General features: G+C 41.1%; 1 protein-coding gene across 1 annotated transcript; it reads right to left on the bottom strand.

Moving 5' to 3' along the window:
- Positions 1 to 779: 779 nt before the first annotated feature.
- tgm2b (transglutaminase 2b) lies at positions 780 to 11,072 on the bottom strand. The gene is made up of 13 exons (XM_030092345.1): positions 10,942 to 11,072; positions 8,263 to 8,442; positions 7,029 to 7,247; positions 6,153 to 6,271; positions 5,570 to 5,698; positions 5,272 to 5,458; positions 5,008 to 5,140; positions 4,578 to 4,681; positions 4,212 to 4,451; positions 3,739 to 4,014; positions 3,496 to 3,656; positions 2,111 to 2,247; positions 780 to 1,218 (listed from the first exon to the last, which is right to left on the bottom strand). Exons 1-13 carry the CDS (start codon positions 10,949 to 10,951, stop codon positions 1,068 to 1,070), a joined length of 2,046 nt encoding a protein of 681 aa, XP_029948205.1. The 5' UTR covers positions 10,952 to 11,072; the 3' UTR covers positions 780 to 1,067.
- Positions 11,073 to 13,911: the final 2,839 nt, after the last annotated feature.

Raw genomic sequence — 13,911 nt, 5'->3', positions numbered from 1 at the left:
AAACCTGTGAGGAATGTCACCCCAAGTGGTTCAAATTAATTTTGAACATTGTGCTGGTCTAATTAGCACTCATTTGGTTACAGACAAACAGATGCATTTATACCAAGCAAAGTTCACTGACATTTTCCTGTAGTTATTTTAATGTTTAATCATTAATGTGTTCAGTAAAAGCATGGGATGCCGTTTGAGTGTTTCACTAATGACTTGAACGAGTAGACAGATGGACGACATCTGGTAACATGACTTGTAACCACTCTACACAGAAAACTGAATCATTTTGGAGACTTTAGTTCAATTTCCTCGGCTCAGTAAAATTGCTAGTTCCTTAAAGAGTGCAGTTTGAGGCAGTTTCATGAGCGATTTATATCCATTTTCTTAGTCGAAACACCTGAATTCAGCTACGCTCTCAGACTGCATGCTGCATAGAACAGACATCAGGAGTTCATTCCTGCGGATCTTCTCAGCTGAGACATGCCAGGCCCTCATGAGAAGCCGAAGCATGCAAATACCCAGGTACAGCTCAGCCATAACTCCTGAGCGGTGTGTATTTAAGTTCTTTACGACCAAAGATTACCCCATATTTTGCATTACATGTATGCAGAGAAACAGGAGTATCTGATGTAAGTAAATAAAAGGTAAAATTGTATATTTGCAGAATGCAAACAAGTAAAAGAAGAAAATGTATGAACATTACAACAGATGCAATCTTATCTTCAATAATAGTTTGTGCATAAAGACAGATATTTACAACAATAATTAAAAATCAAGGCATTTGGCTTTATACATCAACTTTTATTTGAATGACCTATGTAAAATAGTACATTGTAGTTAAAATACTTCAAAACTACTTTAAAATGCATGCACAGGACCAATTAGCCTCATGGAACAAACAACTTTGCAGTTTCGCATTTAATTTATAATAATGGCTCTGCAGTAACAAATAAACAATGTGAGGAGAAAAAAACGTATTGAAGCTGAAATGATTTTGACACAAAGGCAGTGAGTGAGCTTGATAGTTTAAAAAACAGTACTATTATTGCCACATAATCCTGAAGGAATAAAATGTTTTATTTTCCGATGATGACGTTCCTGTAGCCTTTGACATTGCACAGCTTGTCACTGTCAAAATTGACCACCAGCTTCCTGAGCCCAGATCGGGTGGGAGTGAAGTAAACTTTTGCTTTGGCGTCTTCCCCAGGTCCCACAGTGGAGGCCAACCTGGAAAATAAATATACGGTTATTGCTTTAATGACAGTAGCAGGAGGAATTCATTACAATTCATAAATACTAAGATTATTTTATCATGTGTATATTTATCGCAAGGAAGAAGATCAACGACTATTTAGAGGAGAAATTTGGCCAGACAATGGTGATGGCCTTTAAAAGGGGCTTTAAATAATGATAATAAGGGGCAACATGTCAGAAGTGAAGACGTAAGATTTAACAGGAAATAACTCTGCTTGTAATTTACATTCTTTCTGAACTTTGAACGCTCTTTGTTACACTGTATATCTAATTCATGGGTCGTAATATTCAACAAAAATTCAGTTTCATGAATGTGCGTAGATATATTTATATATACATCAATTTTTTTCTTCTTATTCTTTTTTTTTTTTTTTTTTTTTGCTTGAAGATGAACTTTGGTAAAGCGAACCAAAGTATGATTGTGATCTTAGTGTGGCCCATTTGAGGAAACGCTGCTATCTGCACCTGGTGTGCACCAAACACGGGCCTGAGCGCACATGAAGAGGAAGTCTCTGTTTGTAAATTAAATCTGATTAAATTCTATTGAAGTTTGATGGAAAAATGAGCCAAACCAACCAAAACTCTGTAAGCAGACCAAACACAGGAGACAACTGACTTCAGACGGGCTGTATCTTAGGAGTCATGATCACTTATCCTTAACGGTGAACTCCTGAACATGTTTTCACTCCATTTTGATTTTCTAAGTTGTTTCTGAGCTGGCATACATCCCAATAATCCCACGTGCATTGCACTGCGTTTAGCTTTACACACTGCATAGTTGAAGTTAGAAAAACCTGTGAAGTTGATCTGAACCCGAGTCTGATTTTAATGACTTCTACTGAGGTAATGAAGGATTTGTAAAAACCTCTCAGAGATGGAGTTCCCCCCGGTCAGGTTGGCGCCTTCGATGCTGAAGCAGCAAGCTTCCAGAGGCTCCGGCAGAGGGTTTTTGAGAGTGATCTCTGCAGCAAGCTTCCGATTCTCCTTCGGTTCACCCAGAATCTGTGGAGCACAACCACCTCTTCATAAGTCAATGAAAATATCACATTAGGAATAATAAAGTACAAAAACAGACGCATTTACACGCTTTAATGACATTTTGTCTAAAATGTGATTGTGGCGCGGTGGTTAGTGCTCTTGCCTCACAGCAAGAAGGTCCTGGGTTCAAATACCGGCTGGGGCTCGGGGCCTTTCTGTGTGGAGTTTGCATGTTCTCCCCGTGTGTGCGTGGGTTCTCTCTGGGTACTCCGGCTTCCTCCCACAGTCCAAAAACATGCATGGTAGGTTAATTGGTCACCCTAAATTGCCCCTGGGTATGAAAGTGTGAGTGAATGGTTGTCTGTCTCTATATGTCAGACTGGCGACCTGTCCAGGGCGTACCCCGCCTTCGCCCACAGCAGCTGGGATCGGCTCCAGCCACCCGTGACCCCGAAAGGGAAGAAGCGTTAGATAATGAATGAATGAATGTGATTATGAGGCAGTATTTATTGCCATAAGACACAGTTATTGTTTGGTAATATTTATTAATTCTACGCGACTGCCATACTACTTGTATATACCTAACCTTTGTTTCCAGTATTTAATACTCGTATTTCAAAATTGTTCTATTTTGAGACAGTTCTATAATTACTCATTCATTTCATTTGATTTTTTGACATAGAGGGGCATCCACTGTCATTTTTTTGGAAAAAATAATTTTCAAAAAGAAAATGCAATATGATCTAACTATAAAGAAAAAGAAAAATTCTGATTATAACAAAAGCACTACACAATTGTTGCAATCTAGTGGTTGCAGGGAATCATCTCGAAGTACATCTGAACATGGACTGCAACATTTATCATTTATTAAACCTTCATTCTGAAAATGCAGAGAGACCAACAGACAGTCAAAGATTACTGTTAAAAGTCTGAGCAGCGTGTGAGTCAGGAATTGCGCAATGCAGGAGACTTGGCAGCAACACTTTACACACAGTTAATACAAAGTGTATAATCTGCTGATGGAGTGGGTCAACTATCATGAATAGGAGATACATATTATCCCATTCTGCTGTTAGAATAATTTAACAGGGCAGTACATACAGACCAGAGGATTGTATGTATGACTGTATACGTCTCCCAACGGACGGGGAAAAATGCGACCTGACAGGCCTGGAATGGTTTGTTTTCAGTCCAGCAGACTATCTGCCAGGTAGTTGAATTGTTTTGGCTCTTTGATGAAGCTGAGTTTCACGGTCCTACCACGGTACTTACTCTGACTATGATTTGAGGATTCTCCAGAACGATGTTTCTTGTTGCCAGCGTTGCCTCATTGGTTGCGTAGTCAAACAGGACCGCAGCCAGGCGTATCAAATTATGCTCGGTGAGCTGGCTGCCGTACTTGGAGTAGTTCAGCCTCAGCGGTACTCGTCTCTCTGGAGGCACAGATGCAATAAAATTCAAACTCAAGGAAACGTCAACAGGTTCACATAACCACGGCACGGTGACCGGACCCACCTGCTCCCGGGGGGAGCTCAACGTTGAGCAGGTCTTTGAAGCCGCAGCTTCCTCCGAGGAAGCCATTGTAGGACAGAGCGCAGGATCCGAACACCAGCCGGCACTTCTTCTCACTCTGAGTGTTGTTGGTGACCACAGCGAACACGTCAAAGTCGCAGCCCTTCCTCATGTCTGAGGACACCTTGATGGTGAGGTGGAGGCCGTGATCCCCCTGCTGGTGGAGCAGCTTGTTTTGGTGGTTAGCCTTTTTGAACGTTTCCCGCTCTTCATTAGATCCTGGAATGATTGATCAAAAAGCTCAATGCACCAATCCACAGAAGCAACAACAACAGGAATCCCACATTAGTTTACTGTCATGGCTCTACTGAATGATCTGCATACTGATCTTAAAGTAACATCTTGATATTCCTCTACATCTCAATGGTAAAATTCAAAAAAAAAATTTTCATGCATGTTTTCATCGTGCTTGCTACCTTCAGGGTACTTGTAGAGATGAGTGATGTCCTCTCGGTCGTCACTGCCGACCCTCTTGGTGCTGATTTTCTGGCCCACCGCAGTGGTGTTCATCACCTCCGACGTGCTGCCATCTTTTTTCTTCATGAAAGTGATAACGTCAGCATTCACCTCAGCGAAGACGAAGGGAGCGTCGTACTTGAAGGTGAGCTCTCCATCCTTGATGGCCCGGACAGGGACCGGCCCACAGCAGTATATGTCTGAGAAAAAACACAAAGAATGTAATAATGTAATAAATAATCCACAAATAATGTGAGATTCACTTCAATCGGTGATTTGAATTGTTTAAAGGGTATTTAACATTTAAAATCAAAGTGTTTGTTTACTTTCACTTTTCTCCTGAGGGGTGGGGTCGCTGGCCTGCCAGCCATCAAATCCTGGTTTCAGGTCAGGCCGAGTCATCCAGCTCTCCACCCAGCAGTGGTAATTCCTGGAGACAGAACACAGACATCCATCCTGAGCTCAGACGTGGTATTCAGCAAGCTGTCCTGCCTTTATGAAAGCTACTAATACCCTGTATCTCAATGTCTCTTGAAATAAACACTTTCACTGTCTGATATATCCAGGCTGCAATTTGTGAAGAAATAACAGAGGACTGGGGAATAATGTCTTTTCAGAGAACGACTTATTCTTTAGAAATATCATAAGATATCATGAAAAACAAGCATTTCTATAACTAAATGGAACGTCAATGTGACGGTAAGCGACCCTCGGCCCCCCACACACAAATAGTGCCCAGCTTCAATAAAGCCTCACCAGATCATTTCTCTGGACCGAATGAGGTCTCCGTTCTCATCAATGCGGCGTTCGATCACCAGGTTGTTGTTTGTGTCGTGGGCAGACAGGTAGTTAGTGATTACTCGACAGGGGATGCCCAGGGCTCTGGAAACTGAAGGAGGTACACAAAACAGTTTGGCAAATGCAAAAGAAGCAGAGGCAAAATGTTTGTGCGCTTAAATGGTGTCATGTTGGTTTTTGTCTGAGATAAATCGCTCCGAGCTCAGCTCTGCTCTGTCTTACCCGAACAGCACACTGCAGCGAACACCCAGCACTGTCCGAAGCGAACGGGCGCACAGGCTTGTTTTTCCCAGTTGCGAAGAATCTCCACACTGCCCTTCCAGAGCAGAGGATTCACACCTCCTTTATAGCCTTCATCGTTCTCTGGCCATCTCCCCCACAGCACGCCTTTATCGTCATTACAGTTCACCTGCCAGGCAAAGGACAGGTGAGAAAAACACATTTTACCCATCAAGTGCAATGTTCTTCTGTTCAGTTTTTCCAAATCAATGAAAAAAAGGCAAGAATCAAGTGGACGAACCATTGCACTCAGCACTCGAGACACATAGATGGGGTTTCTCCTTCCTGAACAGTCTTTTCCAGGATTTCTCAGACATTTAGGGTTCATGTCCAGAAGCTTCAGGCAAATATCCAAAATTCCACTTTCAAACTGTATCACAAAAAGACAGTGATAATGAGATGTTATTAAGAGATAGAAAACAGATCATCCGAGAACCATGCATGTTTTTTTTTTTTTTATTATTTCAACACATACAAACCGAGTGTTTAAATTTGCCAAGCCGTAAAGCCTTAACAGCTGCAGGACTGACGCTGCGGCAGTGCCAGGCTTATCAGACTGCCGTCAGATATGACAGAAATATCTCTCCTAATCAGTTCTGCACTGTTCGTGGTGAGAGTTATTGTAAATATGTCTGGCGATTTTAGTGACTGATGTTCAGAACTGTATCTGCACACATGTAACACCCGCAGAGGTGGATTTTTTCCACTGGTATCGGATAAACTAGGTGTGGCTTTGAATTCCTGATCATAACAGCACAAAGCTCATCTGACTGACGTGTTGCATGATGAAGTGAGGCTGATGGCGTCAGTGTTGATGTTGGTACCTGGCCAAAGTTCCAGGGGATTGGGACGGGATATCTGTAGTCCCCTTGAAAGATGATGCCATCCTGAGCCAAGACATATTCCGCCAAATTCGCCTCACTGTCCATATACACCACATCCGCTGTTTTGAAGAGATATCGCAGAATGACAGTTATTGTGTTAGTATAGATCCTACCTGGATTCCAAAGTAGAAGCCGTAATTTATTGGAAACTAGAAAAAAACACAAACTGATTGTCTGTGCCCTCTCAAACCAAAAATATCCACAATTATATTAGTATTGTTCTTGTACAGACTGTCAATCTTAAAGCGAATATGGCAAGTGAAACGATGAACAACAATATGTATTTTTTAAGGAAACGCTAACAGAGGTAATGTCAAATGCACATTTAACCTCTAATTTACACCAGAAATCCTGCAGCAGTGTTTTCACCAAAAGCAATTCAGGCCTGTGCTTCAGACAACACTGAAGATGAAAGCCACGTCAAGCTGTGAAGAGGAGGTCGAGCCAGACAGGAATTCTAACCATGAAAGGCAGAGTGAATCCAGACTTTCACAAAAAAATGACATTAACATTTTCATTGAACATATTATCTTATCATGAGTAAGAAGTCCAAAAGTTAATGTAAATAAATAACAAGATTAACAATTATGTGTGAAATACTTCTGATGTGAAATAAATTGTGATGGAACTAAACTATCCTCCATCATCTCATCCCTGTGGATCTGACTGAACCCAAGACCGTTCAGTTGTCATCAGTATTGCATAACTTTTGATAAGGTTACTCCAATGACAAAACCTGAAACATGATCCTCAAAGCAGCTTCGCTCTAAATTAGCTCCACGGCACGACAGCTTGACGCACGCTCTGTTTACCCACCTGAGCACCAGGGGTTAAAGAGCAGGATGAACTCGATCCTCCCGGCCTGCCCCAGGGTCAGGGTGTAGCGGCCTATCGGAGCGTCGGGGGCAGAGCAGATTGACAGGGCCACCATGTCTCCGGGGGGGCTGAGGACGGCGGCGCTCCAGCGGGAGGTGTCGATGTTGGCAGAGAGACCGAAGGAGGCCCTGGTGCCGTACTGCTCCGAGGGCTGAGGACCTGCGCGGAGTTAGAGCTTAGCAAAACAACCGTCTCACGGGAATTTCCAAGACGTTGCTAAATTATTTGACATCTATTTGGAATCCCTTCGCATGCATGCATAGAATAGCTCTGTAACAGGAGCCGATTATTTGGTAATTTACAAATCTTTGTTCAGCCCCTTGACATCTTCCACTTAATACTGCCAACCAAAATAAGTGCTCCCATTTCAAATGTTGTCTTTTTATGACGTGAGATGATGGGGCTGTTGTGAATCCATTAAAATCTACTTGACTTCTAACAGTTGATAAGGTTATCTGTTATTTACACACCCTTTCCTTTTGGCAGGCTGCACTTCCTGTGTAAAAGAGTTGCAATTGATGGCCTGCAACAGTTGTTTTATCACACTCCCCCCAAAAACTTTATCTAACTCTTAAATGTGGGGGGAAGTGGTGGATAATTTACAGGGTTTGTTTTCTGAGGAAAAATGTATGACGAGAATGTCGAACGTGCCAAACGATAACAGAGATTCCTGCAGAAATATGGTGGATAATATCACTTGGTTAATGATGGGAGCAACAACACATCAGCCAGTAGCACTTTCACAGGAAGCGGCTTTAAATTCCATCACACTGCTGCTCCTTTTCCTTTTTCATCTTTGAAAAATACCCGGGGAAACAATGTCAGCGCTGTGCTCCTTACTTCCTGAATCAGAGGACAAAGGCACAATGCTTTTCCATCATCACTAAGAGAGTTTTCCTACAAATTTTCCAAGATTTTTTTTCCAGATACGAATGCATTTTTTAATCAAAGACCTTCTTCAGAGGTACCAACATTCACAAGGGGGTACTTGGTACACACGCTGTTTGTATTGATCATTATCATTAGAACATAACCCATCGGCTCCTGAAGGCATCATCTACTTATGAATCTGATAAAAATGATTCAATAATGTATTTGGGTCAAATTATTTCATAATATAACTGTGATAAAACTACATGAAACTGATATAGCACACAGAACAAAGGAGCAGTACCTGTTTCTGCAACACAGTCCAGAGTGCTGACTCCTGGCTGGTAGCTTCCTGAGCGAAGGTACAGGCTGATGGAAAAAGGCTGCCCTCGCCTCACAATGAGGCGATCTGCACCATTCAGATCAGTGCGATGGTCCAGGTTGTTGAACTCGCACTCCAGGTTCCAGCGATCGATGTCCAAAGCTTTGAAAAAAAACAACAACACACACACAGGTTTTGTCATTGAAAAAAAATCCAATAAAAAGCCAACCACAGTTGTAATTAGAGAGAATGGTTGACTTTCTGTTTAACTTGATGGATTTTTATCCAGTCGGTTTTTCTTTTCTTTATTGAGCTTTTTATCAAACTCAGTGAAATTCCTGAAGCATTTCTAGCAGTTTTTTTCCTTTCTTTATTTGACGTACATTAATTCAACAAAAAAACCTGTCTATGTGTGCCTAAAATCTGAATGCAACAAAACATAAATAGGACAAGTCCATTACTGAAAAATGACATTTGACCAGAAAACTGCGGTGATTAAGTTTTGGAACTTACTCATGTTTCAGCTCGCTTGTTTCCTTCATTTCGTGAGGACTCCATTAAGAGAAGAATTAAATATTTGTGCAGGTTTACTCTACAGATATGGTGGCCTGTGGGATGCTTTGGTGATTTACTTTATGAGATTATTTTGTTTGATGGGGTGTTTTGCATGGATTCAACAGAGAATAAACACAGACAGACAGAAAGTCACTCCCTGTACACTCCCACCGCTGCTCTCCAGGGTCTGCTGTGACTCAGAGAAACCCACCCTCTGGCTTCCTGTTAGGTGGCTCCTACATAATGCTGCTATAATCTTTCTGCTGTTGTTCAACCAGACATTGGGCTGCTCCAGGAGGTTTGTGCTCTTCGTATGTTAAGGCCTTGACGTTAAAAAATAGAAGTCAAAGTGAAGGTTGAGCAGAGAAAAATGTCTTCCTGCTGTTTTACGTGAAGCCCACGGGGAGTCATTCCTCTGCACTGGTCACGGCTCTGATGTTTTACTGATCTCGGAACCGGTCTTGGTCTGAACTGAGCTGAATAAGCGTGGCACAGTGGAACATCTGGAGATTACAGTTCAAAACTTCTACGGGCTTTACTGCTTAGTTCATACAAACTCCCAAGTTATTATCTCACATTGGATCAGTTTTCTGACTAACCGTCTGGAGGAGAAAATAAAATGTTTTCTGTCTGATTAAACACAGCCACAGCCGAAATGTTACCGGTTACCAAGATCAATAGCATGTGGAAGTTTGTGACTCCACACCTGCAAAACAACAGGCTAATGCTGCAACAGAAGACTGACATAATCCGTTCTGTATTGATTTGTTTGCGTCAGTAAAGCTTCTTGATTAAGTCAGAGGACTTGGCTCCCTGAACTGGAGAACATGAGAGTGTGAAGTCAGAGCTCGGATGCTGAGGAATGCCAGATGCACAGAATGTGATACAGTATATGTAAAGCATTTCATTCTGTCGGCCTGTAGCTGCACAGTTCTCCATTGTAAAATGAAATCCCTATTCCCCGGCCCATCATTAGTCTTTTCAGTCTTCACTCTCCCACGCTTTGCTCTCGCTCCACCAGCCCTGACCCGCTCCACACAGGGACCGTCTCAGTCGCTCCGCTGCGGCCGGCACCAGCCTTATAAGGACATTTAAACAAAATACGTCTGGTGACAACTGGCTAACAGCTTTTACAGTAAACACTATTTCAAACCTGGAAAATACTTATATCAACATTCAGATGTAAAGGAGCTTTTCAGTCTTTAGCAGGTAACACCCATGCTGACCTCAGGTGTTCAGTCACAGGCACTTTCATTTTCAAATGAACACTGTGTCCCTCCCAGACGGGGAAAATAAATACATGTTGATTATTTATAAAGATGCTATTTTTTATGCTATTGGTCTGATGATGTCCAACATGACTTTGGAACTATTTACTGCTCAAGCAGACTGGCTGTGACTCTCACAGCACACAGTGCAGCCTGCAGAATAGTAATAAAGACATCTTTCATTGAATAGACAAGATATTTCCATTCAACAAGAAAGTGTCTCTTGAACATGCATGCTACCCTGCAGAACACACTCAAGCATAGGCAAACTATTTACAGTTAGTGTGTGTGTGTGTGTGTGTGTGTGTGTGTGTGTGTGTGTGTGTGTGTGTGTGTGTGTGTGTGTGTAAAGATAGAAGCAGTAAACTATTGAAGTCTCCAGCTGTTCTCTCTTGCTATTGAAAGTGCTTCTGGTACTAGAGTGACTATCAATCATATAGTTAAAGGTTACTGTCTTTAGTTCTTCTGATTTATTGAAAGTCTCCTAAATAAAGAGTGCACTGTGCCTCAGAAGTGAAGGTTAGAGGCTGCGATAATGCTCAGACAGCGTGCCTGCAGCGTGCTCAGTGACAGGGGATATCAGTGGAAGCTTGACTTTGCTGGACATGCACTTCCCCGTCGAAGAAAGCGCACACCAGGGAAAAAAAAAATCGAAGTTTCATCCAGCGTTACATGAACATTATAATTTTTTTAAGTCTCAACTTTTGAAAACTAAACTGAATGCTGAGCTAAAATAAAGTCTAATTACTCAGAAGACTATAAAATATAAATGTATTTAATAAGCTGGCTGCTTTAATTATTAAACGCATGAATAAAAAAAAAAAAAAAAAATACTTACTTTGTGCCATGACTCTTGCTGTGCGGTCTTCAGGAACTTTTCAGCTCAGGATGAATATTGCCTCTTTCTAGATGCGTGCTGCTCTGTTTTCTCGGTATTATTTGTAGTGCTGGTGGAGCAGAGGGTGGGTGCTACCCTTCGGCACGACCCTCCCATAAAGGGGTGGAAAAAAAAAACCCTGGGATGCGTGCTGACACGCGCTTCACGCTCCGCGCGCCGCTTCCGATGATTCATGACGCACCTTTCGTCAGATCCAGCTGCCATCATCCTGGAAGGGACCCAAAAGTTAAAAGGTTTGACACAACTGTTTCAAAACGTTTTAGGCTTTTCTACAGAAATGACGAAGACCAAATGTGTGAGTAAGATCCATATGGAAAATAACAGACGAGAGAAGAAACGAATATTTCGCTGGAAATTCACACGTTATCAAAGTAACTTTGTGGTACTCCGCAAGTATTGAAACACCAATGTGTTGGTTCCTGCTTTTCGGTAAAGTTTGTAGCAATGTTTGACCACAATTGGCTTCAAATAGTAGTGGCTTTTCGTTGCACATAGAAATTTCACTTTTCTTTGTAAATAGTATTTTGGTTTTATAGACAACAAATGCCCAAAATAAGGGTTTTAAACATGTTTTGTTTCAGGGCCTATATAAGGCCCAGCTCCATCTTTACTGGGAAAATAGTGCCATCATAACCTATATATTTCAAATTTAAAATTTTGTCTTTGTTGTGGAGTATATGTGATGAAAATGATTTTGTATTTTGTCAAAAAATCAAACAATTCTGACCATAAACTACTACATTTTTGCCATAAAGGCCATTTTAGTGATAGCTTCAGGTGTAAAACACAGAGAAACAACCCCAAAACTTCACAGATAACTGTTACAAACTCACCTTGACAGCACGGCTTGACCAATATCTCAGCTCAGGTCTCAGTGTTGTTTCATGTCCGCTACTCTGAAGAAATTTTTTTTTTAAAACAATCAATGTTTTCTCTGAAGAATTTTTGCAATTTACTTTGTGGTTCAGCAGTCAGATTGGAGCCTTATGCGGGCCGGTCTTGGCCCACGGGCCTTATGTTTGACACCCCTCATCTTGAAGGAGGCATGTTATTAGGAGGCATAGTACAGAGGTGGGAAGGTATGCTGTCTGTGCTCTGAGTGCTTTTCTAGTTTTTGTTTGTCTGTCTGTTAGCAACATAACCCAAAAGTTTATGGATGAGTTATATTGAAATTTTCAGGAAGCATCTGAAATAGTACTAGGAACAAGTGATTAGATTTTTGGAGTGATCTGGATTAAATCATGGATTATGGATTGATTTAAAATTTTTAACATCAGTTAAATTTCGTTCCACAGTATTTTGGTCTTAAATAGCATGAACGACAGGGAAATTGCCTAACAGAATCCCAAAAGCATTGTCAACTTTTTTTTTTTTTTTTTTTTATTAAAGTTGAATCAGGCAAAAGTCTGGATGATACGATCCAGAGCAGGAAAACATAGGCGGACTGTGGAATTTTCATTGCTGTAAGGAAACAAATAAAGATCCAGATATACAACTAACACCAAATTGTAGCTGGGAGTTGAGTATATTTTTGTACATTAAAATTGAGTTGGGGAGTGAGCTGTTTGGTGGAGGTCTGTGCTCTCATATAGAGTATTTTTCTACTTTTTAATCATATAATTCTCCATGACACTGCATTACATTTTTCATTTAATTTTTAAGATAAATCTATTAGCAAAAGAAATATTTAAACTCTTAATCCTTTTTGTGATTTCACATGAAAACTCATAGTAAATGGAGAAAACAGGTAAAAAAACATAATTTCCACAACCAAATTCTGAATTTCACAGAGGTTCTCGAGATGTTGACTGGTTTTTTTTCTAATTTATTTCACATTTATTTCTATATTTCTGTATTTTGTATTTGGTTCAGAGTGTGGCAGACCTATTGGTTGCATATTTCCTCTTATGAAATTCAGCCATGTGTAATTGACTTAAGACGCTCCTTGGATGCTTTCACTTGAAAGTTTGCAACCCAAAAACTGTAGAAACACGAGCCTAGTGATGCAACCGGAGACTTACTTCATCCTTTCAACTATACATGCTTGCTATAGGTTTTAACAAGAAACACTGATAAAAGAGGAATTAGTGGTTCTATAGAAGAAAAAAAAATCCCCTTTGGGAAATTCTTTCTTAACATGTTACTCATTACATTCATAGTTAACCTTTATTATACACACTAGGTGTATTTACTCCCACAGTGCAGCACCTGGGTGAAGTCAGGCGTCGAGCACCTGTAAACTTCCAGTAACAATTCCGCTTCCTGAACTTCTACGCCGCCACTGCTCGTAAACCCGATTGCATGCCTCCAGGCCCAGACTCAGACCGGGAGTGGTTCACTGTGAGGTGAGAGTGCCAATCACTGCGCCCACAATTCATGTTGGTGTAGTAATATTGAAGTTATTTCAGATTTATTTCAGAAGCTGTCAGAATCCTTTCTTTAATGTTTTTTTTAAAGCTTTGATAAAGGCTTGAACTGAATTTTGAGCCCAGATGAATGATCACTCTTCATTTTTCCATATGTAGTGCCAAGCTGCACTCACTTATCGTTGCTCCCCTGAAGCTTGAAATATGCGGTACGTTTATGTAATTTGGTTATTAAAACCACACATGCACAGCTTCTACTACGTACAGTACACCCAAGCACTAAATGCTCAAACAGCAAGCTGAGCCAGTAGGTGGCTACATTGAGCTGAAATTCCTCACAGTAGTGGGATACTGTAAACTGATTGTTTGGCAGATATGGATATTCAGATGCTTTGTGACCAATAACACCAATACAGAATGTTAGAAAGGTGAACTGGCAAGTGTTGGGAAAAAAAAGGAAGAATGTCAGTCAGAGCATCTTCAAACCTGCAGCTCAGTGAGGAGTTCTTGGTCCGTTGTGGTCAATATCAATCTGAAGGAGGAG

The sequence above is a fragment of the Salarias fasciatus genome, chromosome 5 (genome assembly GCF_902148845.1).
Source record: "Salarias fasciatus chromosome 5, fSalaFa1.1, whole genome shotgun sequence".
Taxonomy (NCBI): Eukaryota; Metazoa; Chordata; class Actinopteri; order Blenniiformes; family Blenniidae; genus Salarias; species Salarias fasciatus.
This window is presented reverse-complemented; position numbering and strand designations above follow the sequence as displayed.

Excerpts from the sequence above, each read along its gene's own strand:
- tgm2b (XM_030092345.1), bottom strand. Across the intron at positions 4,452-4,577 it reads CCCTCAGGAGAAAAGTGAAA|ACATATACTGCTGTGGGCCG; the intron begins GTAAACAAACAC and ends GTTTTTTCTCAG. Across the intron at positions 2,248-3,495 it reads ATCCTCAAATCATAGTCAGA|ATTCTGGGTGAACCGAAGGA; the intron begins GTAAGTACCGTG and ends TGTGCTCCACAG.